General features: G+C 39.2%; 1 protein-coding gene across 4 annotated transcripts in view; it reads left to right on the forward strand.

Annotated features, from left to right (window-relative positions):
* Positions 1 to 16,448, forward strand: part of EIF2B3 (eukaryotic translation initiation factor 2B subunit gamma) — a 126,779-nt gene that overhangs the window by 29,793 nt on the left and 80,538 nt on the right. For all 4 annotated transcript variants that reach the window (XM_080800708.1, XM_080800707.1, XM_080800706.1 and 1 more), the window contains one exon: positions 9,887 to 10,046. In XM_080800708.1, the coding sequence (XP_080656834.1) occupies positions 9,980 to 10,046 (67 nt within the window). In that variant the 5' untranslated portion in view covers positions 9,887 to 9,979. The remainder of the gene's footprint in view (positions 1 to 9,886; positions 10,047 to 16,448) is intronic.

Consider the following 16,448-nt stretch of genomic DNA (forward strand, 5'->3'; position numbering starts at 1 on the left):
ATAACACCCAGGGCTCATTGTATCACGTGCCCTCCTTAATGTCCATCACCCAGTTACCCCATCTCCCCACCCCCATCCCCTCCAGCAATCCTCAGTTTGTTTCCTATGATTAAGAGTCTCTTACATTTCTCTCCCTCTCTGATTTCATCTTGTTTTATTTTCCCTCCCTTCCCCCATGATCCTGTTTTGTTTCTTAAATTCCACATATGAGTGAGATCATATGATAATTGTATTTCTCTGATTGATTTATTTCTCTTAGCATAATAACCCTCTAGTTCCATCCATGTCATTCCAAATGACAAGATTTCAATTTTTTGATAGCTGAGCAGCATGTATGTATATCTCCTTTTCTTTATCTGTTCATCTGTTGATGGACATCTGGGCTCTTTCCATAGTTTGGCTATTGTGGACATTGCTGCTATAAACATTGGGGTGCAAGTGCCCCTTCGGATCACTACATTTGTATCTTTGGGGTAAATACCCAGTAGTACAATTGTTGGGTCATGGGGTAGCTGTATTTTCAGCTTTTTGAGGAACCTCCATGCTGTTTTCCAGAGTGGTTGCAGCAGCTTGCATTCCCACCAACAGTATAAAAGGGTTCCCCTCTCTTCCCATATGATTTGGTTTTAAATAGTAAGATGTCTAACCAAATTTAAATGTGACATGAATACATTTAAAGAGGGCCTATATTAGGGTGCCTGGGTGGCTCAGTGGGTTAAGCCTCTGCCTTCAGCTCAGATGGTGATCTCAGTGTCCTGGGATCTAGCCCCACATCGGGGTCTCTGCTCAATAGGGAGTCGGCTTCCCCCTCTCTCTCTGCCTACTTGGGATCTCTCTCTCTCTCTGTGTCAGATAAATAAAATCTTTAAAGAAAAGAAAATAAAGAGGGCCTATAGGAAATATAGTCAGTGTTATTATAATAACATTGTATGGTGACAGATGGTAGCTACACTTCTGGTGAGCATAGCATAATGTATGACTTTGTTGAATTACTATGTTGTACACCTGAAAGTAATGTCTTAGGGTGTGTGTGTGTGTGTGTGTGTGTGTGTGTGTGTTTTAGAAGGCACTGTGATAGCAAAGGGGCAGATCACATAATATTTCTGAGCTTCTTTTTTCTTGTCTATAAAATTGGTTTAACTATATTGATACTACAGAATTGTGTGAGATTTAAGTGAAATAAAGTGTGTGTAAGAGTTTGTCAACATTAAATGATGTCCAGTATTTGCCATCAACTTGAGGATAGTATAGTTTTAGAGAACCAGGTGAGTTGATGGTAGCAGGTAGAATGTAACCATTGGTTTCAAACTGGAGTCTTTATGGATTGGAACCCTTAAAGTCTGTGATTACTCAGGCTTTTGCTGAAGAGGTATTCAGAGACACGTCCTTTAATGAATAAGCTTGGATAGTAACATTCTTTTTAACCAGAATGGTAAGCCGGTTCTGGATTTTTGTGCCTAACTGACTTCTCTGATTAACTGAGAATTGCCATACATGCCACACATGGATTATTATTTTTGAAAGAATTCAAGTTTAATTAAATGTGCTGAGCATCAAAATTGTATTTAACTTGATTTAATCTTTCATAATGATGCCCAAAGTAGATGAGAAACTCAGCTCTTTTTAAGGTCACCGTAATTATTAAGCACCTCTGAACCCAGAGCATAGCTCTAGATAAAGAATTAAGAATAGCTTGGCCCTTGTAATCATAGAATTTTATGCCATAAAGGACTTCAGAGATGGTACAACCCTCTCATTTTATAGATGACATTGAGGCCCAAAAAGAGAGCAGCCCTTTCAAAGTCACATGTAAAATCAAATGCAAAACACTGGACATCATTTAATGTTGACAATTAATAAGAAAAAAAGACATACCTAATCTTAAGAGTTGCTTTTTGAGGATGATTTTAGTTTCATTTTTCTTTTTTTTTTTAACTTGTTACTTGTCTTTTTTTTTTTTTTTAAGATTTTATTTATTTATTTGTCAGAGAGAGAGAGAGAGAGAGCGAGGAGCGAGAGAGCGAGCACAGGCAGACAGAGTGGCAGGCAGAGGCAGAGGGAGAAGCAGGCTCCCTGCTGAGCAAGGAGCCCGATGTGGGACTCGATCTCAGGACGCTGGGATCATGACCTGAGCCGAAGGCAGCCGCTTAACCAACTGAGCCACCCAGGTGCCCCTACTTGTCTTTTCTTCATAATAAACTCCCCTTTGTCACACAGTCCCTAACTACCCTCTGCTGTCCCTCTCCCAAGCTTTCTGGCTTCCAAGTAAACTGGACAATATTTCTACATATTTCATACTTCAGGAAAAAATTTAAATTCAAGTTATAGGCAGAAAATATGTAGTGTAATTGTTAAGAACATGTTTCATGGTCTTGAAATGGAGCAATAATATTTTTATCCTGTGGAGTATTTGTGTCTAACTAAAGAAAAAGAATGAAATTATTTAAAATATATTCAGAATAGTAAATTCTTTCAAAGTGAAGGTTTGGTTTGAGAAAACAAACAAAAAAAAAACCCTTTGTTATTTCTCTGTTTATGTCCATGCACTTGGATTTTAAAATTAAATTGCAGGTATTTAAATCCTGGAATAAAGACCAATAACTTACGTATTTTTGTAAACAACCTCTATGTCTTAAATGTCACAAAATGAGTCACATAAATAAATATATTGCCTCCCCCCCCCCCAAAAAAAAATCCTGGGAAGAGATGTGATTAGCATATAATGCATTTAACAGTGTTAGAAATTAATTAGCTTTATGTAGGAAACATGAGTAGAATTCCTCTATTCTTAGCCTGAAGAGAACTTCTGTAGGAAGGTAAATGAACTATAAATATTAAAACTATAAATGTTGAGTCCCCATTTTAAAATTATAAATCTAGCATATCCCCTCCAGCTATACCCTCCAGGACAGCTGCATCTAGTTTCTTTACTTTCAGACATTCCTGCCCTTTTCCTTGTTGGAAGCACAACATTTATTCCCTACCTCATTGCTTTAGGAAGCTGCGGAGTTACCATTTCGGCCCCTGTCCTAACTCTGAACAGTCACATTCTCTACAAAGGGGGCTCTCAGCTCTGTCAGAAAGTATGCTGTTTCTAAACATCTGAAATTGGATGTTTCCATTTGAGTCCATTTAAACACGGAGAAGGAGGTAACAGGAAGAGTGCTAACATTTACTGACGCTTGTTGGCCAGCACTAGGTTGGACTCCGGGGATACAAAGATAAAAGAGCTCCTTATGATGTTCAAAGTCTAGAAGAGAAAAAAACCCATGTAATTCACGATAGTGATTTAAGGTCTGCAGTGGATCAGAAAAGACTTCATCTCTAGAGGAGATAATATGCTGGCTCTGCCCTTTATAATAACTGCAACAGGACCTGAAACTTGATGGATGACTGTGTGGTAGGGTGGGAAGAGAGAATGGGGAATACATTCCCAGCAGTTTACTCCAGCAAGTTAACATTAGCTATGTGGAAGGGGAATTGGGGCAGAGAAGGCTGAATTGGATAGGTGGAGTCATATTTTAAAGATTTTTATTATCGTGCTAAAGAATTTAAACTCACTCCTACAAAGCAGTAATATCCTAAATGGGGTGATCTCAAAGCCAGGGTATGTGCAGGTTGGAGAACTCAAGGAAGATATTAGAATCTCTAGTTTTTTCATTTTTACCTCTTCTTTTAAAAATATCATTTTTTAAAAGATTTTATTTATTTATTTGGAGAGAGAGAGAAAGATCACAAGTAGGCAAAGCAGCAGGCAGGGAGAGAGGGAGAAGCAGGCTCCCTGCTGAGCAGAGAGCCTGATAGGGGCTTGATCCCAGAATCTTGGGATCGAGTCCCACATTGGGCTCCCTGCTCAGTGGAGAGTCTGTCCCTCTCCCTCTGCCCATCCTCCCCACTCATGTTCTCGTTCTCTCTCTCTCTCAAATATATAAATAAAATCTTTTAAAAAAAATAAAAATATAAGTTTTTGTATGTTATCTGAAGAGCATATTATATCACTTATCATAATTCATGTTATTTTTAAATAAATTTAAAAGTAAAGTGGGAATAAGTGAGTAAGTGTTCAACTTTTTCTTATGTTTGGAGAACACTGTTTTAGGCTGCCTTTAAGCAGGGAAATGGAATAAGTAATGGAAATTGGGGTATGGATTAGAATAGGGGAAAACTGGAGTGAGTGAGACCAGCTAAGAGACTAGAAGCATATTTTGAGGCCTGAACTAAGGTAGAGCGATGGAGATAAAATAGAAGGACTTGGGGGCACCTGGATGGCTCAGTTGGTTGGGCATCTGACTCTTGGTTTTGGCTCAGGTCATGATCTTATGGGTCTTGGGATCAAGCCCTGCATCTTTGGGCTCCCCACTTAGCAAGGAGTCTGCTTGAAAGATTCTCTCCCTCTGCCCCTCCTCTCATGTGTGCTCTCTCTCTCTCATTTAAAATAAATAAATCTTGGGGCGCCTGGGTGGCTCAGTGGGTTAAAGCCTCTGCCTTCGGCTCGGGTCATGATCCCAGGGTCCTGGGATTGAGCCCCACATCGGGCTCTCTGCTCAGCGGGGAGCCTGCTTCCTCCAATCTCTCTCTCTCTCTCTGCTTGCCTCTCCACCTACTTGCGACCTCTGTCTGTCAAATAAATAAATAAAATCTTAAAAAATAATAATAAATAAATAAATAAATAAATAAATCTTAAAAAAAAAATAAGATAAAAAAGAGGAGGACTTGGCGACCAGTAAGATGTTGGGGTGGTGGACTGGGCAAGAGAGGGAGGACTTCAGCCCTAGACTATGGCCAGATTTCTGACTTCAGATCCTTGTGGTGGTGACACTATGATTATTAAGCTAAGAAACACAGGAAGGATGTTTAGCTCTAAGCCTAAGGATTACCACATTTCTTACTTACAGACTGAGTTGGTCATTCCTTACTGCACCTAATGCCCCAGCCTCATTAAAAACAAAATGGCAGTTGGCCCTTTGCCGTGCACTTTGGGAACTGTAGACTGGGAGTCTTTTCCAAACATTTTCAATGGAAATCAAGCATGGTGAGGTCTCCATTGCAGTTAGACATTGGCATTTATTATAGCACCAAACTACTCTTGAGGGTTAGATTGGGATTGGACCACATAGGAAATGTAAATTGTGACCATTCATAGTTGCACCAAGTAGCTGAATTCATTAGTTCCGTACGCCAGAGCTGGGGTGGAGGGTGGTAATTTGGATCATAGCCATTGTTTGTGGAAGTGCTGAGTGGATGAAAGCGTGGTTACCTTGCCCTGACTGTTTTTTTTTTTTTTTCCAGGGGAGTAAGTGTTTTTCTTTCTCGGTGCCATAGGAAATTTTTTGCCAGATTGTGTTATTTATAACAATCTGTCATGGAGCAGCTGCCAGGAAAAGAAGAGAGGCTGTTCCCAGTAGCTCTTACCACCTCCCACCATACCACCACCACCACACACACATAACATCCAGTTTTCTCATTTAACTTTTGGTTTTTTCTTCTAGTTTTACTGGGTGGTTTTGGCTTGATTGAAAATGTTCTTGTAATGAGGGATTTCTGGGCTTTGCCATAGCTTTGTAATTGGGTTTTCTGAGCTTAATTTGTTTGCTTTAGCCAAAACTAACTGGCAGCAGTTCGAATTTTGAATTCCTGGGTATCTTGATTTTTTCCCAAACACTAGTGTGCTGTCTTCATCTTCTCTTAAAGATCTTGTATGTTTCCAGTTTGTCAAAACTGCACATATTTGCTGTCCTTCTGAGCTGTGCTTTTTGCCCTTGACGTTGCCCTGGCTCCTCAAAAGGAACAGGCTTGGGATAAGGGATACTGAGGATATTAGAATAGTGAGTAGGGCCGTCTGTGGAGATTCCATTTGGTCTCTGCAAAAGAAGAGGCATTACTGCTGGTTTTAGGAAAGAACCAGTGCCCTGAAACACAAGGCAGCTGAGGATTGGTGTGTCCAGGGAGCTTTCAAGTTAATTGCATTTCATATATACAATTGCTTCACAGTCCACACAGTCTGTGTTTGTTCATGGCTGTGGTCACACGTGATCAGAAATACCTCCTTTCCACTTTTTCTCTCCGGGTTCCAGTTAGTGGAAGAACATTTGCATTTCTAGTTAGAATACAAATCAAAACAGTAGTCATTTAATAGTGTTTATAAAAATGTAAAGAGAAACAGGTAGTAATGTGAAGATTTAAGATGTTAGACTTTTGTTTCTTATTCCAGGATTTCCAGCTTTGGAAACAAAGTACATTGATAAACAGCAAAGACTTTCCTTTAGTGGGGTTGCAAGGAGGATGGGAATGTGTTTGGCCTCAGCGAGTCTTAGATGGTACGTTTTCTGGGAAGGGAGGCAGGAGAGGGCCTGAGGAATAGCACCTCCATCTGTATCTCAGGCCTTGCCCTTTCCGACTGACGCCTTTCTTTTCACACTGAGAACAGATGGCAACCAGACATGGGGGCAGGGGGCTCTGTTTCTTGGGCTCCTTGGGGATTTTGCATTCAGCTTAGCAAAAAGTCATCTAAGAGCAAAGACAAAAATGAGGCTGCGACTGTTCCCAATTACGCAGGACTTGTTTGGCAATCACTATACTGACAGATTTATTTTTTGCAGATACTGAATGATAAAACAGCCTCTATTTTCCAAGACAACATTGTTGCCACTTCAGAGGCATCTGCATTGGGGTCATTTTCTTCACTTTGGAGTACACTTGATAATTGAATTTACTGTAGAACAGTAGGTTGGCAAAAATCAGCTAGCATATTAGAGAAAGGAGGTTCCCCCCCCCAAAGCAAACTGTCATTTTTATTACAATGAAATGGGGCAGCTTCTGTACTGCTGCAGTGACATGTCTTTAATAATAGCCCATGTTCCCAACCTTTCTAAGCATTGTTTTAAGAAGGAGGATTCTATGTGCTATCTCTTCCTTAGCTTTCAGGTACATGGGCTGATTTGCTAATGTTTGGTGGTTCCTAGATGGTGAACTTAGGAATTTTTTTTTTTTAACTCAGTTAAAATCCGGAAGGAACTAAGATAGCCTTAAGCAGAAAAGTAGGGGGAAAAAAATCCAAATTTGAAATTTTTTAAAAAATATTTTATTTGTTTATTTGATAGATCACAAGCAGGGGGAGCCGCAGGCAGAGGGAGAGGGAGAAGCAGGGGCTACCCACTGAGCAAGGAGCCCTTTGCAGGGCTTGATTCTGGGGTCCTGGGACCTGAGCTAAAGGCAGACACTTAACGGACTGATCCACCCAGGCGCCCATCAAGTTCGAACTTCTTAACTTGAAGAGGCTGTCAGAAGGAATTGTTTAGGCTGTTAAGTGATGAGTTACATGTAGAAAAAGGAATGATGGTTCTGGTACTGATTCTTTATTCAAAATAAGAAATTTCAAGCAGTAAGCCAAGGCATTCTTATGGTTGAGCCTCACTTTCTTAGCAAACATGACTTTTTATGTAGTAGAATGTAAGTTGAAATCATCCATTTTTTCCACCCAAAGCAGGAATCTTGATTTTAATTTATTTTGTTAAAGATTTTATTTATTTGAGAGAGAGAGAAAGACAGAGGGAACGAGCAGGGGGAGGGGCAGAGAGAAGCAGACTCCCTGCTGAGTGACAGCCTGATGCAGGGCTCTCTCCTAGGACCCTGAGATCAGGACATGAGCTGAAGTCAGTCATTTAGCTGACTGAGCCCCCCAGCTGCCACAGGAATCTTGATTTTAAATTAAAATCTTAGAAAGGTAGGAACCACTTATAAAAATTTCCATGTAGATACTCATTTTATTCTTAAACCTGGAATAATTTAAACGTTAAATGTTTTTCAGACTTTTTAAAGTAGCAAAACCTGTTTTCCAAACCAAAGCTGATACAGAAACCCAGAAAATAAAATTATTAAAAGAGAAGTTGCCCTGGCTGACTCAGAAAGGGCAATAGGAACCAGGTTTTACCCAAGGCACCTCTGGGAAACTGCAGGTGTGCTATTGAGAAACTGTGTAGTCAGTTTAAATTGCAATGTGTAAGGGATTTGTTTTTCAATATATTGTTTTGGCAAATCTGTTTTCTGCATTTATGATGAAATTCTGTAATGGCAGAATGTATAGGTAGACATTTGTTTAAAAAATATTAAGTAGCCTGGGGCGCCTGGGTGGCTCAGTGGATTAAGCCTCTGCCTTCGGCTCAGGTCATGATCCCAGGGTCCTGGGATCGAGCCCCGCATCAGGCTGCCTCTCTGCCTACTTGTGATCTGTCAAATAAATAAATAAAATCTTAAAAATATATATATGTTAAGTAGCCTTTCTTAGCCACTCCCATTTTATTAACACTTTCTAGTCTAAGTTCCCTCTATATTTCAGAATAGGGCCTGGCTGAGCATAGAGTTAATGCTCAGTAAATGTTAGGTAAATAAATTGTTGCAAGTGGTAACCCAGTTTCTGCCTGAGCACTTCTTATGATGGGAAACTCATTGCCTTACAGAATTCTTCTCTTTGACTAGCTCTGATTGACAGATATAAGTTAATATGGAAACCAAAACTTTTCTTCATGTTTTACCTATTTGTTCATAGTTTGGTCTTAGGCTATTCAGGTAAAATTTTTTTCTTCCTTAAGACTGCCAAGTAATTAAAGAATGCTATTATCTCTTCCTTAACCCCACCCCATAATCCCTGTCCTGCCCACTATTTCCCCCACACAATCTTTTCCCTACTAAACAACTTCTCTTCTTTAAGCTATCATGTTTCTAGCCCTTTCTCAATCATCTTCTTATTGATACTTTTTTATCAAGTTTATTAAGGTTACTCTTAAACTATGATATTCCAATTGATAGCTAGTGCCCATAGTACCGGGTACTAGACAGACCAAAATTTAGAAGTATCCAAGATCTACATTCAGGCGTTTTTGGGTATGGTAGAAACTCCCTTATATGGGTCTTCAAACTAGCAAAGCTGTATTTCTTTAAACACTATTCATTAGTAAAGATTATTTATTTATATGAATAGTCTTACAGAGTGTTAGATCTTGGTTAGTTACCTAACTACTCTAAACTTGTTTCTTTGTCTGTAAAATACAAATAATAATAGTGCTTATGGCATAACTTTCTGAAGATTGGGAATGCATGCAAAGTGTTATCACAGCTCCTGGCCAACAGTACACATTTGATAAACGTTAATTACTATTATTAGTTATTATTGTAATTAATCTGAATTAGTAGAAATGCAACATTCTTTTTTTACTTCCTTGATATATTCATTCATTCATCAAATAGTTACTAAATGCATGTTACTTGCCAGACACTATAGTAGTTAAGTCTTGTATTTCTTATCCATAAAAATGGGAACAAATAACAGTAACAATCCCACCCCATGATGTTGGTATACAAATTACATGAGTGCTTTTATACATACTTGAGGTTGTACAGTAATTGTTTACGAATTAGATTGGTCTCCTGAGAGATGAGCATTATATTATATTCATCATTTTGTTTTCTAGTACCGTAGCAAAGTGACTGCTTTATAGGACTTCATAACGAAATGGAATCATCAGATTATGTGAAAATACTTTTCAAACTGTAAAGAGATGTATAAATTTAAGATCATTAATTCCGCAGTCATGGAAATAGACAATGTGGTAGTTTCCAGACTCTGTTCCTTAGATTCCAGAATTCCAGTGGTGCCCCAGATTGGGCAGCAATAAGGCACACACACAGGGAGGTAGATATTCCAGACCTCCCCCGGCACAGTTTAGTTAGAGCAACCCTATTTATTTTACTTATTCTGCTGCCATAAAAAAGGTTTGAAAACAAGTGTCCAGTCTGTGTGTGCTGCCAAGCCAACGTAAGTTTATCCTGTGGTGATGTGTGCGATCTGTTGTCTTTTGTGATATTGACTTTCCCCTTCTCCATTTGACAGACAGATGTACTAGTCCTGAGCTGTGACCTGATCACAGATGTTGCCTTACATGAAGTTGTGGACCTGTTCAGAGCTCATGATGCCTCACTCGCCATGTTAATGAGAAAAGGCCAAGATGGCTTAGAACAAGTTCCCGGTCAAAAGAGGGGCAAAAAACCAGGTAAGGAGTTTGATTTATTTGTATGTTGGGTTTTTATAATAATAGCAACTATTATTATTATCATTCATGCTTTCACTTAGGAAACATTTACTGAGGGGCACCTGGGTGGCTCAGTGGGTTAAAGGCTCTGCCTTCGGCTCAGGTCGTGATCCCAGGGTCCTGGGATCGAGCCCCGCATCGGGCTCTCTGCTCAGCGGGGAGCCTGCTTCCTCCCTTCTCTCTCTGCCTGCCTCTCTGCCTACTTGTGATTGCTGTCAAATAAATAAAATCTTTAAAAAAAAAAAAAAGGAAACATTTACTGAGAAGTGACTGTACTATAGGCACTGTGCTAAGAGTTGATGGCATAAAGTCAAATAAGACACAGCCCCTGACTTGAAGAGGCTTAGAACTCTTGATTAGATTCTGGAGAATCCAAGAGGCTTTTGTATGCAAAGAGGAGCACTCAGAACTATTTGCAATTTAAGATCAAATTTTGGATAACCTTTAAGGGATTAAAATTACTATTACAAGGGTAGAATGGTTGATTTTTTTGAATGCTTCAATCACCCTAAATAGCCAATAAACAAGACAGTTGTTAACCATGCTTCTTCTTCTTGGGATTACAACATTCTTATCTTGGTATTTCCCTGGGATTCAAGTAGTAGGTTATTACTTGTTTTACTCTTCAGAGTGATATTAATCTTGTCAGACCAAAAAGAAAAGGAATAATGCTGTAGTCCAACCAAGATTATAGAGCTTTGCTTATGGATCTGTTGTTCATTTTTGGTTAAGACACGGTTCTTGATTGCTTTTCCCAGAGTATTTCAAAGCTGAGGCACCAGTCCTATGACTGTGCTGCATTTAATGGCTGAACTAATGACCAGAAAGCTTTGTAAGATCACCCTTTTTATATAGATTTTAGTATTTCCTGGAATTATGTATTTTTTTTCCCCTGGAGTTTTCCCCTGGAATGATAGAGATTTTAGTATTTCCTAGAATGATGTATTTTTTTTCCCCTGGAGTTTTTCCCTGGAATGATGTGTTTTTTAGGTTTTGCTTAGCCAGCATTATGTAACCTATTGTCCTGTCATTATTATTTATTGATGTATTCTGTTACACTTATTAGAAGCTGTGTATGGTTTACTAGCATCTCAGTGGTTTTGGTAGAGACACCTAGAGCTTTCATTCCTAGGATTTGAGTGATCTAGATAAATATTTTTAGTTTTATTCCTTAGGGCATTTGGTTAATTTATAATTTTGGATTGTAGCATTAAAACTTTCTAAATTGCTTTTTGTGTTCAAGTGATCACCAGTGTGGATTAATTGTTGGGTCCTCTTTCTACCTTATCACTGTCTGTGATCCTCATGTTGAGTAATCCTTTTGTTCTTGATGTAGTTTCTACTTTCGTGAGGTCTGGTTTGCTTATTCACAGTTTTCTGTATTCAGCCTTTTCTACCTTATAAACAGGTGTATATTTTATAAATATGCATTTCTTGTTTCTTTTTTTCATACTCTTCTACTTAAAACAAATTAAAAAGTCAAATACCTTATTAGAGTTACTCTTCTTGGTATTTGAGTTTTTTAGTACATTTCATATTAGCTATTATCTCTTTTTTTTTTTATTATTTATTCACTTGATAGACAGAGATCATGAGTAGGCAGAGAGGCAGGCAGAGAGAGAGAGGAGGAAGCAGGCTCCCTGCAGAGCAGAGAGCCCGATGTGGGGCTCGATCCCAGGACCCCGAGATCACGACCCAAGCCGAAGGCAGAGGCTTAACCCACTGAGCCACCCAGGTGCCCCAGCTATTATCTCTTAAGTATCATTAAATGTGCATAGCTTTTCATAATTTTAAATTAGCTGTAAGTATTATCTGTCTTCCATCCATTTAAAACTGTTTTGATGCTTGGCCAGTGAAAGTTTGTATAAGCTGGCTTTTCTCTCTTCTTTGAAAAGGTATGATGTATATAGGTAACCTGCTCTTGAGCTGGAGTGTGAGTATGGAGGACAGGGAGCAGGGAATGGGACTGGAGAGGATATAGGGATCAAACTAAAGCGTTTGAACTTTATCCTCAAAACAGTGGGAAGTTGTTGAGGAATTTTAAACAAGAGAATGTCCTAATCAGATTTGTGTTATTGAAAGATTTTCATACTTAACATGAAATTTTGAATTTCTCAATATCTGTATTTTGTTATATTTGAAGGTTAAGTTTCACCTTGATAACTGAGGGAGGTTTTTTGCTTTTCTTTTCTTTTTTTTTTTTTTTTAAGATTTTATTTATTTATTTGACAGACAGAGATCACAAGTAGGCAGAGAGGCAGGCAGAGAGAGAGGAGGAAACAGGCTCCCCGCTGAGCAGAGAGCCTGATGCAGGTCTTGATCCCAGGACCCTGGGATCATGACCTGGGCTGAAGGCAGAGGCTTTAACCCACTGAGCCACCCAGGTGCCCTGCTTTTATTTTCTTAAGAGAGACATCGGGATGCATGGGGTAGGGGGTGTGGTGGAAGGACAGGAGAGGGAGAAAGAGAGAGAGAATCTTAAGCAGGCACTGGCCCAGCCTGGAGCTTGATGTGGGGCTTGATCTCACTCACAATCCTGAGATCATGACCTGAGCCAAAATCAAGACTCAGACACTTAACTGACTGAGCTACCCAGGTACCACTAGATAACTGAGTTTTAAATTCCTCCCATGGGGGCACCTGGATGAGTCAGTTGGTTAAGCGTCTGCCTTTGGCTTGGGTCATGATCCCGGCATCCTGGGATCAAGCCCTGCATGGGGCTCCCTGCTCAGCTGGGAGCCTGCTTCTCCCTTTTCCACTCCCCCTGCTTGTATTCCCTCTCTCGATATCTCTCTGTCAAATAAGTAAATAAAATCTTTTAAAAATAATAATAATAAATAAATTCCTCCCATGGAATGCTATGTATTTCAATAATAAGCATTTTTTTGTTAAGGAATCCTAAATTTCTCAGATTGTATATTTGGTCTGCTGTTGGCTGCTGTTATATGCCAGAACAACTAGCAGTACCCTCTTTCCCAGATATTGTTTAATAGAGCAGATCTCCTCTGTCCAAGTTTCGCAGTGGTGTTCTTACAGACTTACAGGAGAGTGGCTATTGGCTACACGTTTCTGGAGCCATCTTTCACCGCCTTGCTACTTCTGTCTCAGATTTGTAGATGTCTGTTCTGAGGAGGGCAGGAAAAAATTCATGTTTGCATTTTTTGTACTGCTTTCCCCCCACCCCACCCCCTCCAGGCTTTTAATGCTCTCCATCCCCTCTCTCTGTGACACATGTGCTCTAAATTGAACTTACCCTTCAAGTTCTTTTCTGAAAAGAGCCTTCCTTGACCCTCTCATATGCAGTTATACCCCCTTATTTACCTACATGCGGTGGCACTGCTCTCTGACTTACTCTCTCCTCTACTTGGCTATCAGCTCTTTGAGAGCTGGGATCATCATATTCTGTTTTGTTCATTTTATCCCCAGCATTTGGCTCAGTTATGGCCCATGGTAAGAAGTCAGTACATATTACTGAATGGTTGAGGAGCCTGCCTATAAAGGCAACTCTTACTATCCCCTGCCCAGGTAAGATAAAGTAGATTCAATTTTTATTTAGCCCATCCAGTTCACTGTAGTATTTCTCAAATTCCTCTCCAGTTCTCAGAGTTAGATAGCCTTAGTCTAGGCTAGATTCAGTAAATATCAGTGTGGTTCAGAATCACACTCACCACTCAATCAGCGTGGCTTCCTGTGCACTAACAAATGTTGGCAGGCATTCTGAGCCTGTATTTCTTTTGGTTCAGCTTTCTTTATTTCTCAGAACTGTATTGCAAGAAAACTTCTCCTGCTTTGGTTTCTGTTTTATCTCTTTTGAAAAATCCCAACCACTACCACCACCCCTTTTTTCCTAATTATATTTAACAGAAGTGATTTGAAATCCCGGCATACTCAAAACTGAACTTCTTGTGATTGAGGAAATAGCCTATAGAAGTAGATTCAAATATGCTAGAATTTATAAGTCACAGTGTGAGAAGTATAGTAATAGCATATGCAAAATACAGAGAACAGTTTAATGTCCTAGTTACAGGGAAATATATTTAAAGGCACAATATTTAAAAAGAAGGAGGTGAACAATGTACTGATATGCAGATAGGGTAGGTGATATGAGATCAGATCCCTGACTTACAAATGCATTGAATTTTGATATAGTCACTGAATTTAGAACATATTATATATAAAGTTTATGCTAAGCCTTATATGGGAAACAAAATTATTAAGATTTGCTTTCAAAATAAAACCTGGTGAATGGACTGAAACTAATTAATATTACACTATATATTAACTAACTGGAATTTTTTTTTTCCTTAAAGATTTTATTTATTTGAGAGAAAGACAGAGAGCATGAACAGGGGAGAGGAGGCAGAGGGAGAGGGAGAAGCAGAATCCCTGCTGAGCCCAAAACAACCAATCCCAGGACCCAGAGATCATGACTGAGCCACCCTGGCACCCCACTAACTGGAATGTAAATAAAAACATGAAACTAAAAAAAAGGATTATAATTATGAAGTAAAATAAAATCCAGTGAATGGGGCTATGTAGTTTTATTATTTACCAAGTTTTATATCCATTTATGGCATACTAGCATTTTGTAGATAGTTGCTCAATATCAAATCATTGGTAAGTGGTAGAATCAGAACTTGAACCTGCGCTTTCTGACTCCATAGCCTGAGCTTTTTTTTTTTCTTTCCTCTTTGAATTTAGTTTTTATTTTTGTCAAAGTTTTATATGTTCATAATTTAAAGAGTGATGGGATTATCCACAGTATATTGTAAGAAATAGCCATCCTTCACTGTGTCTATCCTCGTTTTACCCAAAGGCAGCCACTTTCAACATATTTAGCTAATTTTTTTTCACATTTAACTCCATATCTTCAAAGGACATGCTTTTGTTTGCTATGTCTTAGTATTTTTAGTGGTTTTTTTTTTTAAAGATTTTATTTATTTATTTGTTAGAGAGAGAGAGCGAGCGAGCACAGGCAGACAGAGTGGCAGGCAGAGGCAGAGGGAGAAGCAGGCTCCCTGCCGAGCAAGGAGCCTGATGCGGGACTCGATCCCAGGACGTTGGGATCATGACCTGAGCCGAAGGCAGCCACTTAACCAACTGAGCCACCCAGGCGCCCCTTAGTATTTTTAGTTTTAGGAATTATTTACTTATTTCCTACTATAGAAATTTAAAGATTTAGTTCTGTTTTACCACATCCTCTAGCCCCACCACACACATGCAAACTCCCAGCTTCCTCATTTATTGCCGTGTTTATTAACGTATATTTAATGTTTACACCACTATAACTGTTTAAATGTTATTCACAAGGGGCGGCTGGGTGGCTCAGTCGGTTAAGTGTCTGCCTTTGGCTCAGGTCATGATCCCCAGGTCCTGGGATCGAGCCTGGTACTGGACTCCCTGTTCAGTGGAGAGCCTCCTTTTCCCTCGTCCTCTGTTCCTCCCCACCGTTCATGCTCCCTTTCTCTTTCTCTTTCAAATACATAAAATCTTTTTAAAAATTAAAATAAATGGTATTCACAGCTGAATCTTGTACAAGATTACTTTTCTCTTTCCTCCTTTTATTTTCCTAAAAATTGTCTTGTTTTTTCATTTACTTAATTTTCTATGTATTTATTACTTAATTCAACCTTAGCCCCACTGGTGTGAATTTCTTCTCATTATTTCCTAACACTTTAAGTGCTCTCTCAGTTTCAAACTCTTGAAGATAACTCTCTTAGAACTTTTCTGGATTAGTAGCTCTTCTGTAGAACTGTCATTTTAGGTTCACACTTCAATCTCATAATTTTCCTCTTAGTTTATACTCACTTTTTTGTGGAACATATCCTCTGGTAGCCTTCTCAGATGGGTTCGTGAAAAATAAAATTTTTTAGCTTTTGCATGTCTTTATTCTGTCCCAGTGGTTGTTTGATATTTTGGCTAGGTATAATCTTCTCTTGGAAATTATGTCCCTTTGGGGTGTCTGGGTGGCTCAGTCAGTTAAGTGTCTGCCTTTTGCTCACATCGTGATCCTGGAGTCCAGGGATTGAGCCCTGCATTGGGCTCCCTGGTCAGCAGGGAGTTTACTGCTCCCTCTGCCTCTCCCCCAGCTCATGTTTTCTCTCTTACTCACCCTCTCTCTCTCTCTCAAATAAATAAATAAAATCTTTTAAAAAAAGAGAGAGAGAGAGAGATCATGTCCCCTCAAAATGTTGAAGGTATTATCTCACTGTCTTCTAGCTTTTCTGTTAAATCTAACACAATTCTAATTCTTCATTCTCTTCATGAAAACTTTTTCTCCCCTTTTGGGAAGCTTCTAGGATCTTTCTATTTACAAAGTTATTAAGTTTCACCCTGATTGTTTTCAGTACAGTCTGATATCAT

This window comes from Martes martes (genome assembly GCF_963455335.1).
Source record: "Martes martes genome assembly, chromosome: 4".
In the NCBI taxonomy this organism is placed as follows: domain Eukaryota; kingdom Metazoa; phylum Chordata; class Mammalia; order Carnivora; family Mustelidae; genus Martes; species Martes martes.